Raw genomic sequence first — 27,446 nt, 5'->3', positions numbered from 1 at the left:
CTCATATACATCTGTGTTTGCCTGAGGTTAGAGCAGGACAACCTGGAAGAAGTGCCTCCAAGAGCACATACAGCCCAATGGGGTGTTAAAAAGCCAGGGATCTTGCCTTGTGGATGGGAAACGGCTTGCAGGCAGAGCTCTGTAATGGTTTTTAAAATTTAGGGAGTTAAAACAGTGACAACGCTGATCATCTCGTGCTCTTTCTGGGTTAGAGAACGTTTGTTCACTGAAGAGGTCTTTAGTAAGTGCCTGGCAGTGCTCTGGGCCTGGGGATACAGTACTGAACCAGAGAGACCAGGTCTCTGCTCTCCTGAAGCTTAGAGTTGTGCGTGTGTGTATGCGACAGATCACAAACAAGCAAACAGTTCTCTGCTGGACAATCTGTGGGCAATTGGTAAAGAGATTTTACTTCCCCTCTGCCCGATAACCCTACCTATGCAAACATGCTATGTGGGCTAGTTGAACAATCTAGGCATATCCTGGATTTTGGTCACCCTAGGATAATAAAAATGCACCTTTGGAGTTTCCGTCATGGCTCAGTGGTAACAAACCTGACTATTGTCCATGAGGTTCGATTCCTGGCCTAGCTCAGTGGGTTAAGGATCCATTGTGGCCATGAGCTGTGGTGTGGGTCGCAGATGCAGCTCAGATCCTGCGTTGCTGTGGCTGTGATGTAGGTCCGCAGCTGCAGCTCTGATTCAACCCTGAGCCTGGGAACTTCCACATGCCACAAGTGTGGCCCTAGAAAGCAAAAAAAAAAAAAAAAAAAAAAAAAAAAAAGTCGCCTTGTTCCAGAATCTGCATTTGAATTGAAGAAGGAATGAGGAACAGGAGCTTTAAAAGTATGCTATGCCTATGACTGCCCTTTTAGCGTGTGCATCTAAACCTATGTTTCCTATTGCTTTTTGCTGAGAGAGCCTTGCCCGCTGATGTTCTTGGGTGAGAGGCTGCACTTTTATGATCATCTCCTTCACAAATCCTACTCAGATGGTCTTTCACCTTGCTGGGTAGCACTTAGTTAGTAATGGGAACCTCTGTCAAAACTGGGACAGAAAGGTTCTTATTTTAATATCTGGTCACTACATATATATAACCATTTTAACCATTTTTACGTATACAGTTGAGTGGTACTAAGTACATTCGAATTGCTGTGTGACTATCCATACCCAGAACTTCCCATCATCCCAAGCCAAAAGTCTGTACCCATTAAACAATAATTCCTCTTCCCCAAGCCTGTGGCAACTACTATTTTGTCTCTATAAACATGACTATTCTAGGTACCTCATATAAACGGAATCATCTATTTGTCCTTTTGTTTCTGACATTTACTTCTGCATATGTACGTTAAGGCCAAAAAAATATCTACATCGTGAGGACATTTGGTGTGAGAGAATCACTTAGGATAGTCCTCCTAACAGCTTGCCTTCACAAACGTTTCTCTCCTTAAATCTTATTCCTTGGGGCCCAGGAAAATGTATGCGCCTGCCCCCTGCGCCCTGTGGAGGGCAGGCAAGGACCTTGGGCAGACCCTAGTAGAGATCTCGCGAGACTGTCAAATTTGTGGTAAGAGACTTGAGAAGAAGGTTGTGTTCTCGCGAGAACTCTGCCTTTCAGACCTTGGCTCGTGTTGGGCCGCGTCTCAGTCCGCCAAGGTCTCCTCGGATCGCCGGGAGCAGCGCTCAGAGGTGGTAAGAACCGGAGGGGCCCCGGGGCCAGCTTGCCTCCTACCGCTCTCACGTGGCGGGTCGGTTTGGGGAGCCCTGACTGCTTGTTGGACCATCCCGGCCCTGTCTGGGCCTACCTTTAAAGGCCGGCCTCTCCTTAGACCCGCCCGACCCGGGGGCCACGTCTTCCTGCCTGCCCGCCGGCCAGGGCCTGTTCTCTCCCCGGCCTCGATTCTCTTGGCCCGAGAACCACTTCTTTCTCCCTTCCCGGCCCCGGCCTGTCCTCCGCCTCTTCGGCCTTAGACAAGCTGGCCTGGGGACCACCTCCGCCTGCTTGTCCGCCCGCCTTCCCCCCCGCGCCCCGGGTGTGACACTTCAGGTTTTTGCTCGTTCTAGCCTGGGTCTCTTGGAGAGGGGAGAGGCCCATTTTCCAGAACATAGCCTGTTGGGTGGGAGCTCAAAGAAGATAATATTTTTTTCGGCCCTCTACCTGCCAACACAGTGTTTTACTGTAACGTGAATGTAATTCACCCAACAATCCCAAGAGGTAGCTTGATTACCTCCTTTTTATAGCTGAGAAGAGCGAGGCTTGCCAGTTCCACCAACAGTCACTTATACTGTGCCTTTATGTTCAGGATGTTGAGGATATGGCAATGAAAAAAGAGTGGGCACAGTCCTTATTCTCATGGAAATAAATTCTTGTAGCAGAAACAATATTCATAAATAGTCTTAAGTGCCACAAGATATAACATGGGATGATGCGATCAAGAATGGCCAAAGGCAGAGAGCTGCAGGCTATTTGACCCACAAAGGCAAAGCTTTTTTCGTCTTGCCTTTTTGTGTTTTTTTTTTTTTTTCTAATCAGGGTAAGGTTCCCCATCGCGTAACTGTTTCCACCGCCCACCTGATAATACGGACATATGGTTGTAGGGACTGTTGAGACTTACTGGGTTAGGATGGGACAGGAAATCATAATTGGTTCATTTCTGCAAAAATGTCCTGGTGTGACATTTCTGAACTTTAAAAAACCTCGGAGCCTTTGAGGAAGACTCACCCAAATGGAGGTGAGGGTGTGGTGCATGTGCCTTCAGGCAAGTTACTTGGTTGCTCTTTCAAAGTTTGCTAGCTTGCAGATTTGTTAAGTAGGTATGATGATATATGTAAAGTCTAGCACAGTAACATTTCTTACATTTTATTTCTCCTTCCCCTTTCTCTATGGAACTTTTGTGAAAATGATCTAAAGTTTTATGATACTGTATTTTGTGTCTAAATAAACTTCTACAGTTACATTACTACTTTGAGGCAAATAGGTATTTCAAAAGTGGAGAAGTATGGTAAGCTATGTAGGGAAAGGAAGATGTGATTCTCAAAGAGGGAGAAGAGTTCTTATTTTAGAATTACATAAGGCTCCCTGCCTCACCCCCATTTTATTAAGATTAAGTCAGTTTAGCTGTGCCAGAATCTCAGGAACCTGTGGAGGGGCTTCATAAAACTGCACAGGCTATTCTGATAACATGTTCCTCCACCCCAGCTTCTTAGCTAGTGTTGTGTGATAATTTCCCTTGTAGAGTAAGTGTTAGCATACTGGAGGGCAGTCAGAACCTCCTTCTAAATCTGTCTCTTATTTCAAAGTTTCCTTTTTTTTTCTTAGTTTTTGGTGAATCAGTGGCACAAATTTTCCTCTAGATGCTTATATCCTCAGGGACTATCACAGTATGAGGCACTCAGTAAATATTTGTTGAATGAATGCCTAAAATCTTAGTACTTAAATGATCCCTTCAACAAACATAGTGTGGTTGGAGACTTTAGACTCAAATCTAGGATTAAATCTTGCTTCTTTTACTTGGAAACCTGTGACTCTAAGTAATATGTCTAACCTTGTCAAGCCTTAGTTTCTTTGTTTTTAAAATTGTGATGGATAATGTATAAGTACCTTAAAGTTTTGTGAGGACTAAATGAGATAATGTGTAAAAATAAAAGTCTTGACACATAGATGTATTAAATACTTCCTGAATTCATTTTTCCAACAAATATTTACTGAACACCACTGTATAAAAATGAACACAAAGAGGAATTCCTGGTGTGGCTCAGCAGTTAACAAACCCCATTAGCATCCATGAGGACTCGGGTTTGACCCCTGGCCTCACTCAGTGGGTTAAGGATCTGCTGTTGCTGTGAGCTGTGGTGTAGGTTGCAGACGCAGCTCGGATCCTGAGTTGCTGTGGCTGTGATGTAGGCCGGCTGCTACAGCTCCGATTGGTCCCCAGTCTGGAAACCTCCCCATATGCCACGGGTGCAGCCCTAAAAAAGACAAAAAAATTAAAAGGCCAAAAAATAAAAATAAAAATGAACAAAAAGAGAAAGTCCAGCTTGTGTGGAACATAACACCTTCCAGTGTGTTTTCTGAAGTGTGTTTAGAAAAATAGATGGTTTCTACATGTCTGATTGTGAAAAATACTATGAGGGTAGTTAAAAAATATATTAAGGGGGAATATGTGGAAGGAAGACTTATTTCATATGGGATAGTGAAGAAGATTACTCTAAGGATGAGAAGGAGAGTGCACCATATCTGGAGGAAAATGCCAGGGCCATGAGGCATCATTGGTATGTTGGAGGAGCAGCAAAGAGGCCATTGTGACTGGACTGAGTGAGCATAGGAGAGGAGGAGTGGGCAGCAGTAATGAAGTTTCTGCAGGAACACTGGAGAGAGATGAGGGTGACTTATTTCACTGATGAACTACCTAAAATGTCTTGCTTTATTATCATACCCCATTCTCTTATCAAAAGTAATGAAAATAGCTAATATCTATATCTCTTACTGTGTGTCAGGCACTATTGTAAGTGGTTTGCATATATTAATCTTTGACTCTTTCCAGAAAGCTATACTCAGACTCAGAGAACAAGAACTTGTCACTATGCAGGATACACAGTGGAATGTACTACCGGAATGGAGAGCACTTTCTCAGTGTTACTGAAGTCAGTGAACTCTGTCCCTGGATACAAACTGGTTAGGTTGCAAGTCTAAAGTGATTATAATAAGAGACCAACCAACATATATGTATTAGGTTAAGTTCAGTTAACTGAAGGAACTGTAGATTCTAGATTCTATGGCAGTTTTATTCCTTTTTTTTTTTTTGGTCTTTTTTTGGGGGGCTGCACCCTCGGCATATGGAAGTTCCCACGCTAAGGGTCAAATCAGAGCTGTAGCCGCTGGCCTACACCACAGCCACAGCAACTCCAGAACCTAGCTGTGTCTGTAACCTACACCACAGCTCATGGCAACACCGGATCCTTAACCTACTGAGCCAGGTCAGAGATTGAACCTGCGTCCTTCCTCGTGGATATTAGATTCGTTTCTCCTGAGCCGGGACGGGGAACCTTAGTTTTATTACTCTTAATGCTACTTTTTTGGTCCTCTTAAAATTTTATTCTGGGTTTTCATTTTGGCTTTGTTTTCAGTATTTGTGTGTCTAAGTACACTATTGCAACATAGAAGACAGGAACAAGCAGATGGCCTAGGCTGATAGGGGACCAAGCTGACCACTTTTGCTCTGATGAATTGCTTTAATAGTGTTTCTACACTTGTCAGTTAGAGGAGCTGCCATATAGTCCTTCTTAGCTTGTCCTCTTTGCTTGTTAAATTGTAACATTACAGTCAAGTTTACCAACTTTCCACCTTGCCTATAATTCCTCAGATCCTGGGGTGTCATCCTCACTCTTTGAACTAGATAGAGTCACTGGCAAGTAAACAGAAAGTTATTCTGAGGGTGTTCATTTTACTTAGCTTCTGATACGAACGCTTCATTCTAACTCTCTTAGCCATTCTTATCCTAAGTCATCATCCCTGATTTTGCTTGGCTTCATTATGCAGTAGAATCAAGATGTTCTTTGAGGCTAGGAGTATGTTTGGGGGGCACTTTTCTCTTTTTGGCCATGCCTGTGATATGCACAAGTTCCTGGACTAGGTATTGAACCCACAGCACAGCAGTAAACAGCCACAGCAGTGACAGAACCAGCTCTTTAACCCCCTGAGCCACCAGGGAACTCCCCGGGGGCACTTTTGAGGCTAAATAGTCCTCTTATCTAGCATTGCCTCAAGTGCTCTACAAACGTGAAGATTTGTTCAGTGAAGGAGTGAGTAACTGGAAAAATAGATTAAAAGGTTTTTATTGTCGGTTGATCAAAGACAAGAAGTATTTTCATACTTGGGTAATTAAAAATTTCATAAGAATATGATCTTGGGAATATTTTGAGTTTCATTTTGGTGTTATTATTAGTTCCCTAGGCTTTAGAGGAGGGGAAATATTTTATCACTTGCTTACTCCTATGGGGGAAAACTACAAGATGCTTACCATATAAAGTCAAGAATAAAATATTATTACTGTGGTAGTAGATAAATAACATGTTTATGTAACCTTGGCTGTATTATGAAGAAGTTTCAAGTTGAAGATAAGGCATAGCCCAAGTTATGAAAGCCTACCAGACTTCTGTAATGTCAGCTGGAATTTCTGTGGTACTGCAAACTCTGAGGGAAAAAAAATCCAGACTTGGCTGTAAATACAGTTAATGTTTCCCTTTTAACTCACAAATCAGCTGCTGCTTGTGAATCTGTATCGATGAGCTTTGATGGGTCTGGCTTCAGGAAAGACACTATCTCAATGCCTGTCCTGGAATGATAGTTTCAGTAGCAATATCCTTGCTAGCTTTATCTTTGATAGAAAACTATAAGTTACAGTTAATGTTAGAAACATTTCCACCTCTGAAAAACCTTTCTGAATTAATGCAGACCTTAGTGGAACATCAAGTTGATTACTTATATTTGAAGCAGAACCATACTATCCTTATTGTGGCTGGTCTGAACTTGAGCATTCATTTATCATTTATTCATCCATCCATTTATCAAACATATATTAAGCCTCTGGTGAGTTGAGGGCTACAGCACTGCACAGCTCCAGGGATGCCATTCTCTTTATGTCAGTTCAGTAGAGTGCATAGAATGTCAAGGAGGTTGGTAGTTCCAAGATACCTGTACCAGGCTGTCTGTTGAGCACTAGGGTGTACAAAGGCAAATAATGCATGGTTGGTTCTCTCTGGGACCTCTCAGGCTAAGGAGGCAGACATGTAAAGTGAGGGTAACATATGTTATACACGTATGCTGGAAACTTATACAGATTACAGTGAGGCCAGAGGAGGCAGCAGCTAACTATTTGCCCAAAGTATTGAGGAGTGAGATGCTTGGTCAGGAAAGGCTTAATAATGTGGTGACTTAAGCATTGTTGGAAAAGCAGACAGGTGGGGAGAAGAGAAGGAACTGGCATTGCTGGCAGAAAGAGCTGGGAAAGCCAAGGTGGACATGGCGAACCAGCCTGGACTATGCATGGAACGGCTGTCCAGAAGATCACGGTATGGGGTTGCTCTGAGGAAACAGCAAGAGAGCAGGCTGAAGCCAGAAGCCAGACAACTTTATTTTTTTTTTAATTTTTTTATTTTTTTGTCTTTTATTGCCATTTCTTAGGCCACTCCTGCGGCATAGGGAGGTTCCCAGGCTAAGGGTCTAATCGGAGCTGTAGCTGCCAGCCTACGCCAGAGCCACAGCAATGTGGGATCCGAGCTGCATCGGCGACCTACACAGCTCACGGCAACGCCGGATCGTTAACCCACTGAGCAAGGGCAGGGATCGAACCCTTTCCAGTCTTTTTATGTTTATACATTATTTAATAAATCATGTCATTATAGTAACAGCTAAAGCTGTCATAAACTGACGGAATAACACTGAATCTCAGTAACTGTATAAATTAGTTCAAGTGAAGGAGAGCTGGAGCATTTAGTATGCTGTGGCACTGGTCAGGATCCTTTAGAGAGGACATAGAGACCACTGGTTATATATAGGTGATGGTCAACAAAGTTCTTTCTCAGTTTACATTGTGACTATTTTGTTGGAACATATGAAAGAGAGATGACAGTTCTTGGCATTAGTTATGTTTTTATAGACAGAATTCCTTCTTTCTAGCCATTGACAAAATACAAAGGGCCATCAGAATTTAACTTTCATCATTCAGAGATAAGTCTAGCTTTTTTTGTATCTTCATGAAGTATGTTATCCAATGAAGATACATTGAATTAAGAGAGACATTATTTTCTCATTTTCGGTGGTGAATATCTGAAAAGGGATCCCAGAAACTGTGCATCACAGTTAAAACAGGAACTTCCATTTCACATTCATCTGAACTCTGAGGAATGCTTAATTCAGGGTGATGGTCTTTAGTGTCTGGTGGCCTTTGCTTTTGTCAAGTGGTTTTGCTTTGCTCTCACTGTTTATGAAAATAGCTTCATGTGCATAGACAAGAGCAAGTATGTTACGTTAAAAATTGATTTAAAGGGAATAACAATGCTGTGTAGAGTTTGTCTTCTGTCCTGATTGGATATGTAGGCTATAAGGATTATTTTTGGAGAAAAGAGCGTCAGACTAGTAGTATCATGAGCATGCTAATCATCAGACAGGAAGTACTGTGTGCCAGGCACTAAGCATTTTTTAATATGTATACATATAATTCTCATTGAGTTGGGTCCATTATTATTGTCCTCATTTTACAGATGGGGAAACTGAGGCATAGGTTGGTTAAGGCATTTGCCTAAGGTTACACAGTATCTAAATGGCAGAGCCAGGTTTTGTACCTAAACAGTTTAGCTCCAGAGTCAATTCTCTTAACTACTATGTATTACTGTCTCTCCGCGTAGGTAGGACTTTCCTGTTCATTACTGGTGCTAGTATTCCCAGCATCTAGAATAGAGCTTGACATCTGGTTGGGTGGTCAGTCAACCTATTGAATGAAAAGCATCCATGAGTGTTAAAAAAAGCACTGGACCGAGGTCATGTTGGGAGTGTGTTTGAGAGAGAGACAGGGAGACACCGGGGTACAGGTTGAGGTGTGTCACTACAAAAGCCAAGGGCTGAACCCCAGCTGGGCTAAACCCCAGCTAGGCTGACAGTGGTAATCTTGAAGAGTCACGAGCTACTGGCAGGTATATTCCAGTAATAACTCCAGAAGCCTCCCATCTGACCGACATTTATTTCTCTGTAGTGATTAGCGGCAAAATCCTTCAAGGTGTCTTGATGATTTGGGGTGTGGATACAGGCTAATCGCTGGAGCAGGTGGGTCGAGAAGCGGCTGGAGAGAAGCCCTGGGCATGGGTCAGGACTTGGCGAGCCGGCTTCGCCCTGAGCAGTGGGGCGGGGATGGTGGCGTCCTGCCCAGAACTCAAGCAGCGTTGGAGCCTTGGAACTTTGCGGAAGTTTGGGGGTCCTCTAGGTGCGGGGAGGGTCCAGTGGGCGGCCCGAGTGGGCGGAGCCTTCAGCTCCATTCTGCTGCCGACATGCGCGCTCCCGCCTGCCCCTGGGCCGCTGCCAGACGTGCCGGCTGGGTGGGGCGCCTCTTATAGGTTGGGGCACCTCACCCACTGCTGAATAAAGCAGCCTCCTGCTTGCCCGGCAGCTCGCGCGGTGGGGACCTGGCCTACGAGGTAAGTCTGGCAGCCGGGGCCGCAGAGGGACCTCGGGGTGGGCTCTTCTTGACCGGCCAGGAATGGGCCTGGGCTGTGTGCGTGCTAGTCAAGCTGTGCAGGTGCCCGCTTCAAAGAGGAGCGGCAACCCGCAGCGGCAGCTTCCAGGGAGGACCCGGTCGGGTCTTCTTAGGGCGACTGTGCTCTTAGAAAGTTCGGGGAACCTGGAAGGTCACATGAATCACTGTTGCTTTTTAATTTGAAATGTCTTACTTGGCATTAGATTGTAATGACCAATTTTGTGGTTAGTTTTCAGTTATTGCTTCAGAAGGCTGATGTGCTAGGATTGATTGCTCATAGTTAACATGGATGAAGGTAGACATACCTGAGTGCCGTAAGGTCTGAAATGTTAAAACGGTCCTAAAATATGCTATCGTGAATTTATTATTACCTCATTTTTGTTTGTTTCTTCAGGCATTAACTAACCTTTATTTACGTGGCTTTTAAGATATTACAGGAGTTCCCGTCGTGGCTCAGAAGAAACGAATCTGATTAGCATCCATGAGGATGCAGGTTCCATCCCTGGCCTTGCTCAGTGGGTTAAGGATCTGGTGTTTCAGTGAGCTGTGGTGTAGGTCAGACGAGGCTCGGAGCCTGCGTTGCTTTGTCTGTGGCACAGGCTGGCAGCTACAGCTCCAGTTATACCCCTCGCTTGGAAACCTCCATATGCCGCAAGGGTGGCCCTAAAAAATAAAGCAAAACAAAAACCCAAAACCAACATTACAGAGAATCGGATCCTAAATTTCAGAAACTACTTATTAAAGAATTAAAGGGCTAGGATAAGATACACATATATAACCTTTGAATTAATGAATTTTGATATAAAAACAACCTTTTATTTTTTTGAACTGAGAATAAGTAGAAAGAACCTGTCAAGTAAAGAAATGCCTCAAATAAAATTGCAGACTATTATTCTATAATTTATAATTTTTTTCCTGAAAATGTGTACAAATGATCTTATACATATTGTTTCATCAGAGATAACCAAATTGGTAGTTAGTATTTCAAACTTAGAAATTCATAGACCATAAGTTTCCTACGATTTTTTTTTTTTTCTTTTTAAGGGCTTGGTCTTCTAGCAGTGATTTAGATGCTAGGAAAATAAGTAAAAAGTGGATATCTGTTTTGGAGGAGAAGGCCCGGTGGGAAGGGGGAGGAACAGTGTGACTGGAAGGAACAGAAATGACTTGCAGGAGTTGCCATTGTGGCTCATCGAAGCTGACTAGGATCCATGAGGACGCGGCCCCGGCCTCACTTGGTGGGTTAAGGATCTGGTGTGGCTGCGAACTATGGTGTAGGTCGCAGATACGGCTTGGATCTGGCATTGCTATGGCTGTGGCATAGGCTGGCAGGTGTAGCTCCAATTGGACCCCTAGCCTGGGAATCCATATGCCATGGGTGTGGTACTAAAAAGCAAAAAAAAAAAAAAAAGAAGTGGCATGTAGTCTAAGCCTTATTCAGAGGGACGAATGGAATGCAGAGTGGTTGTGATAAGATGTGAGATCGGAACCCAGGGCTCTTGTGCCTGTCCTTCATACTTGGAAGTGTTTTGGTTATTCTGAGCCTATCATGACATGTAAGAATACTGTTTATTTTTGTTAGCATTATCTAAGGAAGAAGGTTCTGAAAAATTGTTATAATTTATTGAGAACTGTGAGAATGGACTGAGATTCCTAATGAAAGTTGTTCTGATAGTAACCCATTAGAAGGTTAGTTTTGGAGTTCCTGTCGTGGCACAGTGGTTAACGAATCTGACTAGGAACCATGAGGTTGTGGGTTCGGTCCCTGCCCTTGCTCAGTGGGTTAATGATTCGGCGTTGCCGTGAGCTGTGGTGTAGGTTGTAGACGCAGCTAAGATCCCACGTTGCTGTGGCTCTGGCCTGGGCCAGTGGCTACAGCTCCGATTGGACCCCTAGCCTGGGAACCTCCATATGCCGCGGGAGCGGCCCAAGAAATAGCCAAAAAAAAAAAAAAAGAGTAGAATGTTAGTTTTAATCTCTAGTGTTCACAAATAAAAATAATTTATGGATGATAATAAACTAAAGGAAGAAGAAGCTGGTCAGAGGGAGAGAATTCAGGACTAGATCCTAAGAGTCCTAGTTCTAAAGACAAATCTACCTTTTATGGCTATGGCCCTTTAGATGGTCATTTAAACCATCTTTGTGGTTTCTTTTATAAAAATGAGAGTAGTCTCTAAAGAGATCATTATGGTTTTTTCCAACTTTAAATTGTGGTTTAAATTGTGTTGGTCACAAGAGAGTTACAGCTCTTAGGAAATTTTTAAACATGTGGTAAGTACTTAGCTTCGTTTGTGACTTCGTTGCTCAATTCTGGTTCCATGATCTTTGGATTTCATAACTAGGTTTGTGCAAAGCATTGTGCAAAAGGGGCATATATAGTTTATAGAACTCTTCTTCAAGGAGAGCTCCAGGTTTCCCTGGAGCTTTATTTATTTGTTTGAAGGATCTGTGTGTTTCCCTCTTGATTTCTTACCTCCCCCAAAACCTAGGACAGGGATCCTAGGGGCAGGGAAGTTTTAGAAAGCACTTAGACATTTAACTTGCCTCAAAAAAAAAAAAAAAATCATGTGTAAGGCACTCTAATTTTGAAGGTGGTAAAGCAGTAGTTCGGATTATAAAGGTAAAAGAAAAAGACATTTTTAGTAGTCTTTCATTGATTTGAATTTTAGAATTAGAGCTGAAATCCAGTCTTTTCACTGGTAAGAAAACAGGCAAAAAATGTATATACTTGGTGTATATTAGAGGGTTTAGACTATTGAGTTTTTGCCATGGAAACAACTTGCCTTTTGCTATGTTAAATAGTGAGAGTGTAGATGGGGAGCTAGTGTTTATTAAATATCCTTCCCCCTAAGTCTATGAAGTAGGTATTGTTATCTTCACCTATAATTAGGACATTAGGTTCAAAAAGGGTAAATGATCCGAAGTTATAGCATTGATTAATGGCTGTATGAGTCTAAGCCAGGGCGTCCTCTCTTCAAAGCCTTTTCTAGCGTCAGTACTGTTTTCTGTAGTCCAAAGGTTGAAGTTCCTTAGGTCCCCATAACTCAGCTAAACCTAAGAACAAAAACAGCAAAAGCCTTAAAAAATGTGGTGTATAGAGGCTGGATTAAGTGATTATAGGCAGATGTCGTCTCTCTTTAACTTCACTGCAGCACTTAGTAGCTACTGTCATTGTCTCTGTTTTTTTTCCCAGAGGATATTGAGGTCCAAAAAGGTTAAGTGTCTAGCTCCTGTGTCCAAGTTTGCAAATAAAGCCAGAATTCTGGTTTTTTAGACCTCAGAGTAATCTTTTAACCCTCATGCTCGTTACACTGGTTGTCTAACCTGAAACAAATGGTAAATTGTTGAAATTGCCCATGTGAGCTAGATAACTTATTTGAGTCTCTTTGGATGTGACATTTTATAAAACTAGCTCAGGCTTCACTTTATGGTGGTTTGAATTCACCTGTGTGGAGGAATTCTTGGTTTCAGCTTGGAGGGCTTCCTCCTCACTGAAGGCAGACCTTTGCACAGCTCCTTTCTTGGAATCTAGGCTTATGGAAGCTGACTGCCCCTTGACTGCTCCACACAGCAGGGGCAGCAAAGGGACAGGCATCTCAGGACTGGCATAAAGAAATGAAATAGGTTCTTTTTTCTTTTTTTCACTCTTAAAGTTTTATTGAAATGTAGTTGATTTACAGTTGATTTACAGTGTTGTGATAATTTCTGCTGTACAACAAATTAATTCAGTTATACAGGAACACACATCCATTCTCTTTCAAATTCTTTTTGAAATAGGTTTTTCTTAGTGGCTAACAAATGGGCTCTAAAGACCCTTATTCTAATAAGATGCCTATTTCATTTTAATTTGAAAACAAAGGATAAATACGTAGGGTAAAAAATCTATTTTGTAACTTTTAAATCTCCTACCTTCTTTTCTCAGCTGATAAGGGGAAAATCCAATTTATGTACTTTTGTCATTCTGTTCTTGTTAGGCAGTTGTGTAGTACTTGTGATTGACTTGAGAAGACTTACTTCTGTAAGTCAGTACTATGGGCATTTGAATTTGTCTCCCACATGATCTAGAGCTCTAGGGCTTTTGACATTGTGAAGCAACATTTTGTTTAATTTTACTGATTAAATTTTCCTCTGAGCTAGGCATTGTGGCATTCCATATAAATCCTTAGGTGAGGACCTACGAGTGGAAAATTGGGCACTGGTGAAAGTTGCTAATACATTTGAAAAACAGCTAAACGTGCTTTGCACATAGCTAATTTAAGTGCAAAATGAAGTAATTTGTGGTAATGAGGTGATACTCCATTCTCGGAATATGAGCCAGCTTTTCACTCATGTTATGCAGGTATTTTTCAAAGTTCCAACAACGTGCACCAAGTGTACACTAATGGGTGCTTAAAACAAGGCAGCTTACAGTGTAAAAAAGTATCAGATAGCTACATTTGGTGTTTTTTAAGAGTTGGCAAAAATCTCCAAGGGGATTCCTGTTGAATTGGGTTCATGAAGCCCTTCTGTTTTAGAGATGAAAATGGGCAAACAGACTGTGGCAATAAAATAGCAAGAGGAGGTTAGAAAATTTCCTGAATCTTTCAGTTCTTTATAGGATCTCTAGTTCCTGAATAAGATGCTCAAAAGAAAGCCTACTGGGCTTCTTCCTCCCATTGTTTTATTTCTGAGGGTGGGGAATTGCACTATGTTTGGCCCTTTCCAGCTTTTAGCTAGCCACCTGACCCTAAACTTTGGATTGAAGATGCAGTATAGGCCCAGGTTCCCTGTGTCTCAGATAAGCAGTCAGCCATTTGGAGCAGACCGGGTAGACTGCTCTTCAGCTGAAAGGGGCTTTGCTTCTCTGAGAAGGTCATTGCCTTCAGGATGGTTAGGAAGTTCATTTATATGAACACAGATGACTTCTGTTAATCCTCCCCTACTCCTTTTGGGTAATTCTGAACAAGTCTAATTCTATTTGACAGGTCTCCACATATTCCAGGATGGTAATCTTGTCCTCCCAGAGACTACTTCTATCTGAACTAAACAGTCTCCCTTCCTGGAGCAATTTTTTATGGTTTCGAGGCTTTTTCCTTTTTTGTAAATGATTCTCGTTAAAGTTGGTTGTTCAGAAATTTCTGAATTAGTCTAATAAACATAGAACAGATTAGTCCTGTGGCAAATGCTGTTCTTTTGGTAAATGGAAATAGTAAGTCGTTTTCCCTTGAGATCCAGCATACTGTTAACTCATATAGAGCTTTGAGTTAAAAATCTCCATCTTTTTTTTTTTTTTTGTCTTTTCAGGGCTGCACCTGCGGCACATGGAGGTTCCTAGGCTAGGGGTTCAATCGGAGCTATAGCTGCTGGCCTACACCATAGCCACAGCAACGTGGGGTCTGAGCCACGTCTGCGACCTACACCACAGCTCACGGCAATGCCAGATCCTTAACCCACTGAGCGAGGCCAGGGATCGAACCTGCAACCTCATGGTTCTTAGTTGGGTTCATTTCCACTGTGCCATGACGGGAACCCCCAAATCTCCATCCTTTTAAACAAAGTTATTCTCTTTCATTTTGTCTTTCCCCATTTAAGTTAAAAAAATCTACTTTTGTTTTATAAGATTTATCAGCTATGTAGAGATTGTTTTGAAATCTATTTTTGTTACAGCCCATGTTATCTCTAACTTTAATGTCTGCCTTTTATGTTTTGATCCAAGCAGTTATGGAAAACAGTTGAGTAATTGGGGAAAACAGGGGCATACTCTAAAAACAGACTGGCTTCAACCCATTATCCTTTGAGTACTTTCTAAAAAATAATCTTACTCAATTTAGTTGTCCTTCTGTTTTGCCCATGTTCACTTTGTCCACAAAGGTAGTATACAACCTTTTCCCAGGTTTTGCTATCTGTCCAGATATAGTGTGTCTACAGGATTACATTGACTGGCCAGTTTAGTAAAACTATGCAAGAAGGAGATAATTTTGGTGTCCCAAGGCTTAGTGAAACCTTGCTAGGCTACAGTGATCACTGCTTTCTTTTTCTATTTAGAAACCATCTCTGATTCTAGATCTATCCAGGACAGATGCCAAACTACTCTTCAGTAGTTTTTGTCAAGCTTTGTGTCATTGCTTTTCTGACAGTTTTCTGTCCCAGTCTCATTATATTTTGGACTATGTGGTCTTCTTTCTATTTCTCTTTCTCCTCACTTGTAAACCTAAGCTTATTAGAAAACCCTCTGTAGTTCCCCATAATTTCGGTAAGTACTTCCCTTATATCAGAATCCTATGAAATTATTTTGTTAGATTTGCATTCTTGAAAGCTTCCTAGATATGAAGGCAAGCCTAAGTTGTTCCTAAATTTTAAAAAAAAGGAGTTCTTTTATGGCATGCAGTGTGTTAAGGACCCGGCTTTGGCACTGCAGCAGCTTGGGTTGCTCTGGTGGCCCAGGTTCCATCGCTGGCCTGAGAATACCACATCCTGTGGGTGTGGCCAGAAAAAAACAAACAAACAAAAAGGCAAAGGGGAGAAATGAAAAATAAATTTAATCCTCTCAATAAATTTAGGTAAATGCCAGTTCTAAACAGTGTTCTGAACTCTATTTGTTGGGTTATTGCTTTGAAACTTCTTTTTAAAGTAATTATGAGTCCTTCTAGACCTTTTAGTCTTTAGCTCTAAATCTATAAAATAACACATGTCCCCTATGTCTTTATGTATATAAGTAGAAACTTACATCCTAGTGTTCTGTTAACATTTTGGAGGCTATATGTCTTATCAGTTCAGGAAAATTAGTGTATTTTTTCAGAAATAATCTATTCCACATGTAAAGTGTTACTAAAGTAGATGCATAATATTTTTGGGCAGGAAAACAGTGGTGGGTGGGAAGAGGAGGTAATATTTATTGAGTGTACTATGTGCCAGGTACTATGTTGAAAGTAATCTAAGTAGTTAATACCTGGGAGTTGGTTGGAATGATCATTTGGGGGATAATTGCAAGATGATTTATGCTTGTAATTATGGTGCAATTTGGATTTTTTTTTTTTTTTCTTTTGAAGGAACAGTGAACAGAATGAGTACCTCACAGGACCAGAATGGCTGCTCCAGTAATAAAGAACCCCTTTTGAGGTGTTGTGATGCACGGAGGGACTTGGAGCTTGCTATTGGTGGAGTTCTTCGCGCTGAACAGCAAATTAAAGATAACTTGCGAGAGGTGTGACGCGTTCTTTTCTCTTCTCTTGTCTGAACTCTTAGGACAGGGCTAGTTAGAGCATGCCCAAGGGATTGGCTTCTCTAAACCAGAAACTTTCTTTTTTTTTTTTTGTCTTTTTGCCTTTCCTAGTGCCACTCCAATGGCATGTAGAGGCTTCCCAGGCTAGGGGTCTAATCGGAGCTGTAGCTGCCGGCCTACGCCAGAGCCACAGCCACACAGGATCCCAGTCGCATCTGCAACCTACATCACAGCTCACAGCAATGCCGGATCCTTAACCCACTGAGCAAGGCCAGGGATCAAACCCACAACCTCATGGTTCCTAGTCAGATTCGTTAACCACTGCACCATGACGGGAACTCCTGAACCAGAAACTTTCACTCGATGCCTTATATGGTTTGCCTGAATTGTTGGTGCCTTTGATTCCAAAGGGAAAGTAAAAACACATGTTAGAAGAATATGCAAACTCTTGTACCACTTTAGAGAATTCAGTTTAGCGTGCATTTTTTATTGCTTCTCTGTGTGGTCCGTCTGCCAAGCACTGCCATCAATTAAAAAGTAACCGTGAATGAGCTCAGCTCATTGAAGTGCTCAGTTGTGTTGTTGACGCATAAAGCATGGCACTTCAGCATGCCCCCTACCATCTTTAACTTGGTATTGGCATGGTTTTGGTGGTGGCCTGGTTTTGTAAATGACTTAATTGTTACAGCAAGCCAGAATGAAGTCTGTTCCTTCCATTGGCCTAGTAGCCTTCTGTTGGCGAGTGGTTAGACCAGGTATTACATGCCTTTGAGATAGAGCTTTATAGAAAAGATGTTTTAAAATATGGTTTCTTATTTGGATTCTTGTGGATAATTTATAGCTGGTATGATTTTATTAGGATTTTTATATATATCTCTCTTTTGAAGCACTATGTATGTTTCCAGTAACATTTAGTTTATAACTTTACATAAACCGTCTACTCTAATGGTGTTCTGGCTGTTATGTGCAGTGGCACATCTCTTTATTAAGTTGGCCTACTGTAAACGTAATGCTCATTTGTAGGGTGAGAAAAAGAAATAAGGGCTAGCTGTTCAGTTAATGTTCTTGTCTTATTTCACTGATGAATTTGTAAAACTAAAGGGGATCAGTATTATATGACGTATCCTTGTATTTTCTGTTGATTACTTTAGGACATCCCCAAATAAACCTGATCCACTATTGGTATTGAAAGGGGATTTTAGAGCTTAGATATGCTTTTATGGCTGAAATTCTTAAACTGGGTCCATGGGAATTTGGTGGTTCCATAGATGGGCTTTGGGACAGTCAACCCGGAAATTATAGGCAAAATTTTTAATGTACTCAGTTTTTCTGGGGAGACACTCCATAGATGTCATTGGATAATCAAAAAGATTTGTGACCCCCAGAAGTTTAAGAACCTTACCATTCTGTGAGAAATACCATTCCTTGAGTTTGTAACACTAGTGAAGCTAACATATATGTCTTTTCTAGGTCAAAGCCCAGATTCACAGCTGCATAAGTCGTCACCTGGAATGCCTTCGAAGCCGTGAAGTGTGGCTGTATGAGCAGGTGGATCTCATCTATCAGCTTAAAGAGGAAACGCTTCAGCAGCAGGCCCAACAGCTCTACTGGGTAAGGTGACTGCAGGCTATGCTTGAGGTGTTGTGATGCACAGAGGGACTTGGTTTGAATATAGTTTCTGGTTTCCAGAGATTGTCTTTTTTGTAATGCAGCATTAATATAAATCAGATAAAAATTTAATCTCAAGTGATGTTTGCTATTTAACTTGGATACACTTGTTGCTTTTAGTATCATTGTGGCTAGATGGTTTCATTTTTCTTATAGTTACTGGGCCAGTTCAATTGTCTTATTCATCAGCTGGAGTGTACCCAAAACAAAGATCTAGCCAATCAAGTCTCTGTGTGCCTGGAGAGGTAAAGACCCTTTTGGCTTGTTTTGTCTTTTGGCTCTTTGACTTTGGCATATTGAAAAAGTCATTTGGGGCATTCTCTTGTGCTGCAGTGGGTTAAGGATCTGACGTTGCCACTGTAGCAACTTGGGTTGGTCCCTGGCCTGGGAACTTCCACATGCTGCAGGTGGGGCCAAAAAAAAAAAAAAAAAGAGTCATCTCGTAACTCACTGCATGTCTTGGATTTAACTTGACTTCTCTATTCCTGTGATAAGCTCATCCTGTTTTATATATTTAATGTCATACTCGGTGGTGCATGGTTAAGTCATCTACCTTTGGTTGAGTTTAAAAAGTATAATCATTTCACATAACTCACGATTTGGTTTTATTTTGGATGAATTTGAAATGGATATTTAAAATAGAAAGGTTTTGTGTATTTTTTTCTCCAGACTGGGCAGTTTGACCCTCAAACCTGAAGATTCGACTGTCCTGCTTTTTGAAACTGACACAACTGCTCTACGCCAGGCCATCACCACATTTGGGTCCCTCAAGACCATCGTGAGTAATGTTCATCTCAGAAGGTTCATAGTGAGCTGCTCAGGTCTGTGGCCTCAGAGATAGTCTTAAAAATACCACGTTTTCAGTATGAATAGTGGCTTTCTTGAGAGTTTGATAAACTTCAGAAATTTCATCTTGTGATTAAGTCGATATAGCATTAGGTTGGTAGTTCTTGGAATATGGTATTGACTCATTGATAGTCCCTAGAATTTACCTTTATCTCTTCAAATACCTTTATATATTTCTTTTAAAATTTATGTCCTGAGAGTTCCCTTCATGGTTCAGTGGGAGTTCCCTTCGTGGTTCAGTGGTTAACAAACCCGACTAGGATCCATGAGGATGCGGTTCAATCCCTGGCCTCACTTAGTGGGTTGGGGATCCGGCATTGCCATGAGCTGTGATAATAGGTCGAAGATGCGGCTCGGATCCGTCATTGCCATGGTGTAGGCCAGCAGCTATAGCACCAATTCAACCCCTAGCCTGGGAACTTCCATATGCTGTGGGTGTAGCCCTAAAGAGCAAAAAAAAAAAAAAATAAGATTTATGTCTTCAATGATCTTTAATATAGAGAGTCAAACATGATTTCATATAGATCTTGTTAAAAGTAGTAATACTACCAATTCTGGTGAAGATTTCTTACAAGAAGATAGTTGTAATAGAGAATTCTCTCATTTAATAACTACCTCATAGGTCACTGAATGTAGTGGAAAGAATATTCTAGTGAAATGGCAACACTCTGTTTAGTACTTTTGAAATTTAGAGATTATACATTAGTAAACATGATTAATTTGCTTTTATCTTATAGCAAATTCCTGAGCACCTGATGGCTCATGCTAGTTCATCAAATATCGGGCCCTTCCTGGAGAAAAGAGGCTATATCCCATTGCCAGAGCAGGTAAAAGGTCATTTTATTTCTGGTGACTGAGTTATTACTTGGCTTATTTTTTAAGTTTTTTTTTTTTTTTCTTTTACAGTCATACCTGCAACACATGGAAGTTCCCAGGCTAGAGGTCAAATCGGAGCTGCAGCTGCTGGCCTACACTACAGCCATAGCAACATGGGACCTGAGCCACATCTGCAACCTTTGAACCTTTGCTGCAGTTTGTGGCAATGCCAGATCCTTAACCCTCTGAGTGAGGCCAGGGATTAATTCTGCATCCTCATGGACACTATGTCGGGTTCTTAACCCACTGAGCCACAAGGAGGAATCTCTGAGGGTTTTAATTGTATCACTTTTTTATTTTTTTGCTACTGTTTACTTGTTAAAAAAAAAAAGCACTAATGGTAATGAGTTAATGCAATTAAATATTTCTCTTGAGACTGAATGTCAGAAATTTAAAGGTTTTAGAAATATTGAATAAGAAAATAATTGTTATCAATTAGTTGTTCATAAGAAATTACCATTAGCTCATTCCTTGGGTTGGTTCTCCCTTAGGAATCCTTTTTTTTATCATTCATGAGACGATTTACTTCTGAAGACAGTGTGAATATAGGATCCTAGATATTTTGAATTGAGAAGAATTTTGGAGATCAGCTACACTCCTTGTTTTGTAATTGTGTTAATGGAGGCTTAGGGAAGTCATGTGACTTAGGCAGAGTCAGGAGCAAACCAAGTTTAGAGAGTTTGGGTCTCCTGCTTTTCTGTTGAATTTTTTACCGCATTCGACATTGCCTTGTTAAGCAGAAAAGTATTATGTAATTAGCAGAAGTTAGCATCCAGCACTGCAGTTGTCCCTCTCAGCGAATGGCTCCTTGGAAGCAAACCTGCCAGTGGTCGCCAGGCTCCTTACATACCCAGCACCAACCTCCAGGACTGGCTAACCCAAAAGCAGACCTTGGAAAATAGTCAGGTATGTTGCTGACTTTATTGTTTTTGAGAGAGATGTAGTAGTAGATAGTCTTAGTTATTAACTGATAGTATATATCCTTGTTTAGTTCTTAGTTCTAGACTGGGAAACAATTTGTTTTTTTTTTTTTTGCTTTTTAGGGTACCACCCGAGGCATATGGAAGTTCCCAGGCTAGGGGTCGAATTGGAGTTGGAGCTGCTGGCCTATACCACAGCCATAGCAACGCAGATCCAAGCTGTGTCTCTGACCTACACCGCAGCTTACAGCAATGCTGTGACCCCTGACCCACTAAGGGAGGCCAGGGATCGAAGCTGCATCCTTATGGATGCCAGCCAGATTCGTTTCCACTGCGCCACAATGGGAACTCCTGGGAAACATTTTTTTTTTTTTTTGGTCTTTTTAGGGTCACATCTGTGGCATATGGAGGTTCCCAGGCTAGGGGTTGAGTTGGAGCTACAGCTGCTGACCTACACCACAGCTCACAGTAATGCTGGATCCTTAACCCACTGAGCAAGGCCAGGGATCAAACCTGCATCCTTATGGATGCTAGTCAGATTCATTTCTGCTGAGTGATGAGGGAACTTCTGGAAACATATTTTAATAACTCTTTATTACAATGACTCTTCTTCACTATAGATAAAAAAGCTTAGGAAAGAAACTAAAGAAATATAAGCCCATAATCCCACATGCAGAGACAAACCACTTTAATGTTTTCTTTATGCATACATATACTTTAAACAAATCATTCTGTAAATCTTGTTTGGCTAGTAGATTTTTTTTTACTAATAGAGCATGAATACGTCTGTCATTTAATTTCTTCCATAAAATCCTTCACAATATCATTGTTTGGCTTTAAACTCATTTTTCTGAATATAAATAAATTTCATCTACACATTCAGGACCTAATAATTTATGTACATTCTTGACTGGTTCTTTAGAAGTAAATTCCTAGAAATTACACTCCTAGATTATAGGTCTGTAGACCCTTTAAGGCATTTGATATATACTGTCAATTTAGCTTTCCAGGAAGGTGGTAGCAATTTATATCCCTACTAGCAGAGTACCAAAGATAGATGCCTCCCTGAAACTTCTCTTAGTAGTGACAGCCATTTACAAGCTTCTTTTTTTCTCTGATTTCACACTCAAAAAAATTTTACTTTTCTGAGTTTCTTAGATTATTAAGGAGGTGGAGTATTTTTCGTATTTATTAGCCTTCTTTGATGACTTGTCTAATCACATCTTTTGCTCATTTTTGTCTTTCTTATTCATAAAGGCATATTATGTAGAACTGCTACAAATGCTTTCTCCTAGTTTGTCTTGCCTTTTTTTTTTTTTTTTTTTTTAATGTGGAAGTTTCCAGGCCAGGGACTGAACCCATGCCACAGCAGTGACCCAGGCTACTGCAGTGATAACACTAAATCCTTAACCTCCTGTGCCACAAGAGAACTCCAGCGTTGCTTTTTTTAAAAACTGCAGAAAGTTAAGTTTTTAATGAACTTATATGTATTTTAAAATCTCAATAGAGAAATCCTTTGTCTCTTGGCTTTGAATACCTAAATTTAGAAACATTGGGAAGTGTGGTAAATATGCAAGTAGAACTCTTATCATTGAATCATAAATAATCTGGTGAACTAATATTTGTACTTCTTGTGTAGACTTCTGCCAGAGCCTGCAATTTCTTCAATAATGTCTGGGGTAACCTAAAGGGCTTGGAAAACTGGCTCCACAAGGGTCAGCAACAAGAAGTTTCTGAAAAACCAAGTTATGAAAAGTGCAACAGCTCTCCTACTACCAGTTCTTACTCCATTGAAACTGAAAAGGTTGGAGATCTAGAGCTTCTTGACCAAGATGAGATGGACCTCTCTGATTGGCTGATGACTCCCCAGGAATCACATAAGCTGGAGAAGCCTAGGAATGGCAGCTATGAAACCAGTGAGAAGTTTAAGCTCTTGTTCCAGGTGTTCCAGGAGTCCTATAGTGTGAATGATTGGCTTGTCAAGCCTGATTCCTGTACCAATTGTCAAGGTAACCAGCCCAAAGGTGTGGAGATTGAAAACCTGGGCAATCTGAAGTGCCTGAATGACCACTTGGAGGCCAAGAAGCCCTTGTCCACTCCTAGTGTGATTACTGAGGATTGGCTTGTCCAGAACCGTCAAGACCCATATAAAGTAGAGGAGGTCTGCAGAGCTAATGAGCCCTGTACAAGCTTTGCAGAGTGTGTGTGTGATGAAAATTGTGAGAAGGAAGCTCTGTGTAAATGGCTTCTGAAGAAAGAAGGAAAGGATAAAAATGGTATGCCTGTGGAACCAAAACCTGAGCCTGAGAAACATAAAGATTCCCTGAATATGTGGCTCTGTCAATCCAGAAAAGAGGCAACAGAACAAGTTAAGTCATCAAAGGCAATGGCTTCTAGAATTGCTGATTCCTTCCAAATCATCAAGAACAGTCCCTTGTCAGAGTGGCTCATCACCCCCTCAGGCAAAGAAGGATGTTCCAAGGAAGTGCCTAGTACCCAGGACAGAGCTGGGAAACAAAAGCTTCCAACTTCCTGGTGTCCCTTTAACACAGCTGACTGGGTCTTGCCAGGAAAGAAGACAGGAAACCTTAGCCAGTTATCCTCAGGAGAAGACAAGTGGATACTTCGAAAGAAGGCTAAGGTGAGCAGAAGACATTGAAATAGCACCATTTGAAATGTATTTAGTGCACACAATAGTCACTTTCTTAATCCTAAACTTTGCAAATGGGCCAGATCCTTACATAAGTTAAATGTGGCTCAAGTATTAATTTTGGTGCCATGTTGGCAACAGAATGATTGTTCATACAATAATCTTATGATTATTTAGACTTAAAAATTTTGTGCATTTTCTAGGTTCCAAATTCCCCATCCTTCAGGAAAGGAAAAACTTTTTTTTTTTTTTTTTGTTTCTTACATATCCTTTATTAGTTTTTTAAAAAGGAAAGAAAAAACTTTGGCCTCTTTTATTACTATGTAAAGAAAAGATTAAGTGTAGAGAAAACAATTGTCACCTTTGTTCTTATTCAGAATGCTCAACATTTACATTATTCTTTTTAGACACTATGCTATTTGGAAGCTAAATTGTTGGTCTCATGCCTCCTCCCAGTTGTCAGGTACCAACCCATCTTTTGTCTTCTTGCAGGAAGTATTACTTAATTCACCCCTACGGGAAGAACATAACTTTCCCCCAGAACGTTATGGCCTCCCAGCAGTTTGTGATCTCTTTGCCTGTATGCAACTTAAAGTTGATAAAGAAAAGTGGTTGTATCGAACTCCTCTACAGGTGGGTATAAGCCACTAGTGTAAATATTACAATTTTAGCTTATATTGTCTTACATATGAATTCATACTTTGCCCATTGAACTGTATTCCTGTTAATGGTTTGTACATTGGGTGAGGGTGGCAAAGGAGATCTTAAAAATTCCATGAAGCGCTTGAACTTGCTTCATGAAGTAACTTGGATATATTTGAAAGCTACCTGTCAAGATGATGTAGCTGTCAGGAGAATTTTTGGAGCATGTGTACATTCTAGTAGGTTATTGAGAACTGAGAGCTTTAAGGTGGAGAGAAACTTGCTTTTTTTTTTTTTTTTTTTTTTTTCCCCACTGTACAGCAAGGGGGTCAGGTTATCCTTACATGTATACATTACAATTACATTTTTCCCCCAGCCTTTCTTCTGTTGCAACATGAGTATCTAGACAAAGTTCTCAATGCTATTCAGCAGGATCTCCTTGTAAATCTATTCTAAGTTGTGTCTGATAAGCCCAAGCTCCCGATCCCTCCCACTCCCTCCCCCTCCCATCAGGCAGCCACAAGTCTCTTCTCCAAGTCCATGATTTTTTCTAAGGAGATGTTCATTTGTGCTGGATATTAGATTCCAGTTATAAGTGATATCATATGGTATTTATCCTTGTCTTTCTGGGTCATTTCACTCAGTATGAGATTCTCTAGCTCCATCCATGTTGCTGCAAATGGCATTATGTCGTTCTTTTTTATGGCTGAGTAGGAAACTTGCTTTTTATTCTACATTGACTTTTTATATTTGGGCTTTTCTTTACAGATGTGAAGGAACAGAGTTAAGAGTCAAGCAAATTTTCTGCAGAGTATCACAAATCCATGAGCTGAGTGACTGCGGCTTGCCAAATCATTGTGTTTCTGGGTCTGACGTAGTCCCTTTCCTGCCTAATTTTGAACTAGTGAAGAGAAATCTATCATTAGATTATGAGTTACTGTGTGGAAAAAAAAAAAGGCTGTTGATGCTGAGGTGATTCAGTTTCTTCTTACAGAAGTGTTAATTTACCCTTCCGCTAGAAACAAAGCATCTTAATGGATAGGTCTTTTTCATAAGCCTTCATGGCTCCTTAGATTGGGTTGTTACTCTGAAGTACATTAAAACACTGTAGTTTTAAAAATGAAATAGTTCCATAATCAAGGTGTGTTGATGTATTTTAAAGCTAGTAAACTTGCCTAACCTTTTGACTGCCCTTTGGATGCTTCCCTTCCTGTAGGTTTTCTTCTATTAATGGTGAATTCTTCTGTTTAATTAGTACAATATATTTCATCCAAATAATTCACCTTGCCAATATAGTGATTTTTTATTAAATGTGTATTAATTAATGGCAATTTTTGACATTAATTACAAAACACTTGCGCTTACATGCCAGATTCTACCATTATTTTTATTCTTTTGAAAGAAACTCAGTTATTGCAAGTTGTCTTTATTCCCTTCTCTAAATATTACTAAAGTATCTTGAGAACTCTGTCACAAGGGCTCCATATTGCTTGAAGACTATATTCTGACTTTTCCTAGCCTCTTTCAAAATATTCTAAAGAACTACAGGCAAGAGTCCAGTGCTGACTAATCAGAAAGCAAAAGGCAAGACATGTAAATGTAGTACTTGAACTAATCACTATCCTCAGTGTTATTGGTGCATCCTGTGTAAATGGAAGCTGAATTTGTTACCTGGTGCTTTTAATTAGGCATAAATTAACAAGTCTTCACTGCAAGAATAGAATACCTATACCTCTAAAGTACAACGCAGTGACATTTTAGTGAATAGGCTGTTTTGAACACTTGTGCCTTGGGGTGTTTATTGAAGCTTTATGAAAACTATTGGTACTTCCTTAGTATCTTTAAAGTTATAACCATGCTTTAAAGAGTTTCTCTGTAGGAGAGAAATGGCACATATACAATGTTTTAATATTCTGAGACATTTTAGCTGCTTTCCAGGCTTTTAAATTATTAAGCCATTCAGCTTGCCAATATGTTATTGGAAATAGAAGTTTGTGATGTCATCCAGAAAGCCCTTTTAGGGAAACTGCATTCCCAGTGTCATTACCATAGAGCTTCATTAGAAATCTTGAACCATAGCTGAAACAAACGTATTTTTTCAGTTCCCCCAGATACCATTTAGAATTTTAAAGGTGGTGGGTAAAAACTTAAGGAATCTTTTACATTATTTTAGGTTGCAGGAAACTTTGTAGATTTTAAGGTTTAACACATTGTGTATCTCTAACTTACATTAATCACTATGCTAATGAGTACATAAAACATTCTTTTGCATTGATGCATTTTGTACCACCCTCCATTAAAAGCATTATAGCCATATAGTTGTCACGTGTATTTGTAAAACACAACATTATATAAATGTAACATCCTTTGGTTAGGAATACAGCTTAGAAACACTTGAACATAAAAAAAAAACTTATATTCACTTACAGTATCAGTGTATTTTATGTATCTTGAACTTGTTTCCAGTTCTTCTCTTGCAAATTCTTCACACCCACTTATATTTATTTTTTGGCTGTACCTGCAGCATGTGGAAGTTCCTAAGCTAGGGACCGAACTCATGCCACGGCAGCAACCTGAGCCACTGCATTGACAACACTGGAATCCTCAACTCACTGTGCCGCAAGAGAATGGCTTTTACTTTTTTTTTAATCTTTTTGTCTTTTTTGTTGTTGTTGTTGTTGCTATTTCTTGGGCCGCTTCCGCGGCATATGGAGGTTCCCAGGCTAGGGGTCCAATCGGAGCTGTAGCCACCGGCCTACGCCAGAGCCAGAGCAACGCGGGATCCGAGCCGCGTCTGCAACCTACACCACAGCTCACGGCAACGCCGGATCATTAACCCACTGAGCAAGGGCAGGGACTGAACCTGCAACCTCATGGTTCCTAGTCGGATTTGTTAACCACTGTGCCATGACGGGAACCCCCGGCTTTTACTTTTTAATCTGCTCTGTCACAGGTAAAATATATTAACTGCTTCTTTTCCTTTATTTTTAAACTAGAAGACTTCAGCTAAGGTTCAGTGCTTTTCTGCCAAATTCTTACTAGATGCATCAAAAAAGGCCCTACTGTACTTTTCTAATCACAAGAGCCACCAGTTGTCTAGTAATTATGTGTGTAATCTGCAGTGCAGTCTTGCTGATTACATTCACAGATGAGAAAACAAACTCAGGAATTAAGTAACTTGTCCTTTCTTTAGCTTTCCCAAGCCTTAAGAACAGCTCTTGTCCCATTATTTCTTTTTCTAATTACCCCCAGTGATGAGTTAATGCATATAGAATTAATCATGACTGTTGGACAGACTGTTCTAGCACAGTACACTAATGATATAATGGTTAATCCAAAATATCTTGTTTTTTTTTTTTTGTCTTTGTGCCTTTTTCTAGGGCCACTTCCACGGCATAT

At 40.7% G+C, this 27,446-nt stretch overlaps 1 protein-coding gene across 7 annotated transcripts; it reads left to right on the top strand.

The window, feature by feature from the left end:
* The first annotated feature begins 1,449 nt into the window (after positions 1-1,449).
* Positions 1,450-26,361, top strand: NCOA4 (nuclear receptor coactivator 4). Of its 7 annotated transcripts, none has more exons than XM_047760627.1 (10): positions 1,584-1,688; positions 16,273-16,427; positions 17,916-18,056; positions 18,270-18,358; positions 18,783-18,891; positions 19,697-19,786; positions 20,598-20,741; positions 22,395-23,396; positions 23,898-24,038; positions 24,816-26,361. In XM_047760627.1, the coding sequence occupies exons 2-10, from the start codon at positions 16,287-16,289 to the stop codon at positions 24,819-24,821; spliced, it is 1,863 nt and encodes a 620-aa protein (XP_047616583.1). In that variant the 5' UTR covers positions 1,584-1,688; positions 16,273-16,286; the 3' UTR covers positions 24,822-26,361. The 7 variants fall into 7 exon arrangements, with proteins under 7 accessions (XP_047616578.1, XP_047616576.1, XP_047616583.1 ...); XM_047760623.1 differs by having other exon boundaries at positions 1,608-1,688; positions 20,595-20,741; positions 24,816-24,950; XM_047760624.1 differs by having other exon boundaries at positions 1,618-1,685; positions 20,595-20,741; positions 24,816-24,950.
* Positions 26,362-27,446: the final 1,085 nt, after the last annotated feature.

This window comes from Phacochoerus africanus, chromosome 15, assembly GCF_016906955.1.
Source record: "Phacochoerus africanus isolate WHEZ1 chromosome 15, ROS_Pafr_v1, whole genome shotgun sequence".
Taxonomy (NCBI): domain Eukaryota; kingdom Metazoa; phylum Chordata; class Mammalia; order Artiodactyla; family Suidae; genus Phacochoerus; species Phacochoerus africanus.
Note: the sequence above shows the minus strand (reverse complement) of the source record. Positions and strands in the feature narration are given on the sequence as shown.

What these genes read in the sequence shown, in the direction of transcription:
- NCOA4 (XM_047760620.1), top strand. Translation starts at nt 1,473, where the DNA reads ATGTATGCGCCTGCCCCCTGCGCCCTGTGGAGGGCAGGCAAGGACCTT. An exon ending in ATATCCCATTGCCAGAGCAG is followed by an intron (nt 19,787 to 20,594) that starts GTAAAAGGTCAT and finishes TTATGTAATTAG; the next exon opens with CAGAAGTTAGCATCCAGCAC. An exon ending in TACTTCGAAAGAAGGCTAAG is followed by an intron (nt 23,397 to 23,897) that starts GTGAGCAGAAGA and finishes GTCTTCTTGCAG; the next exon opens with GAAGTATTACTTAATTCACC.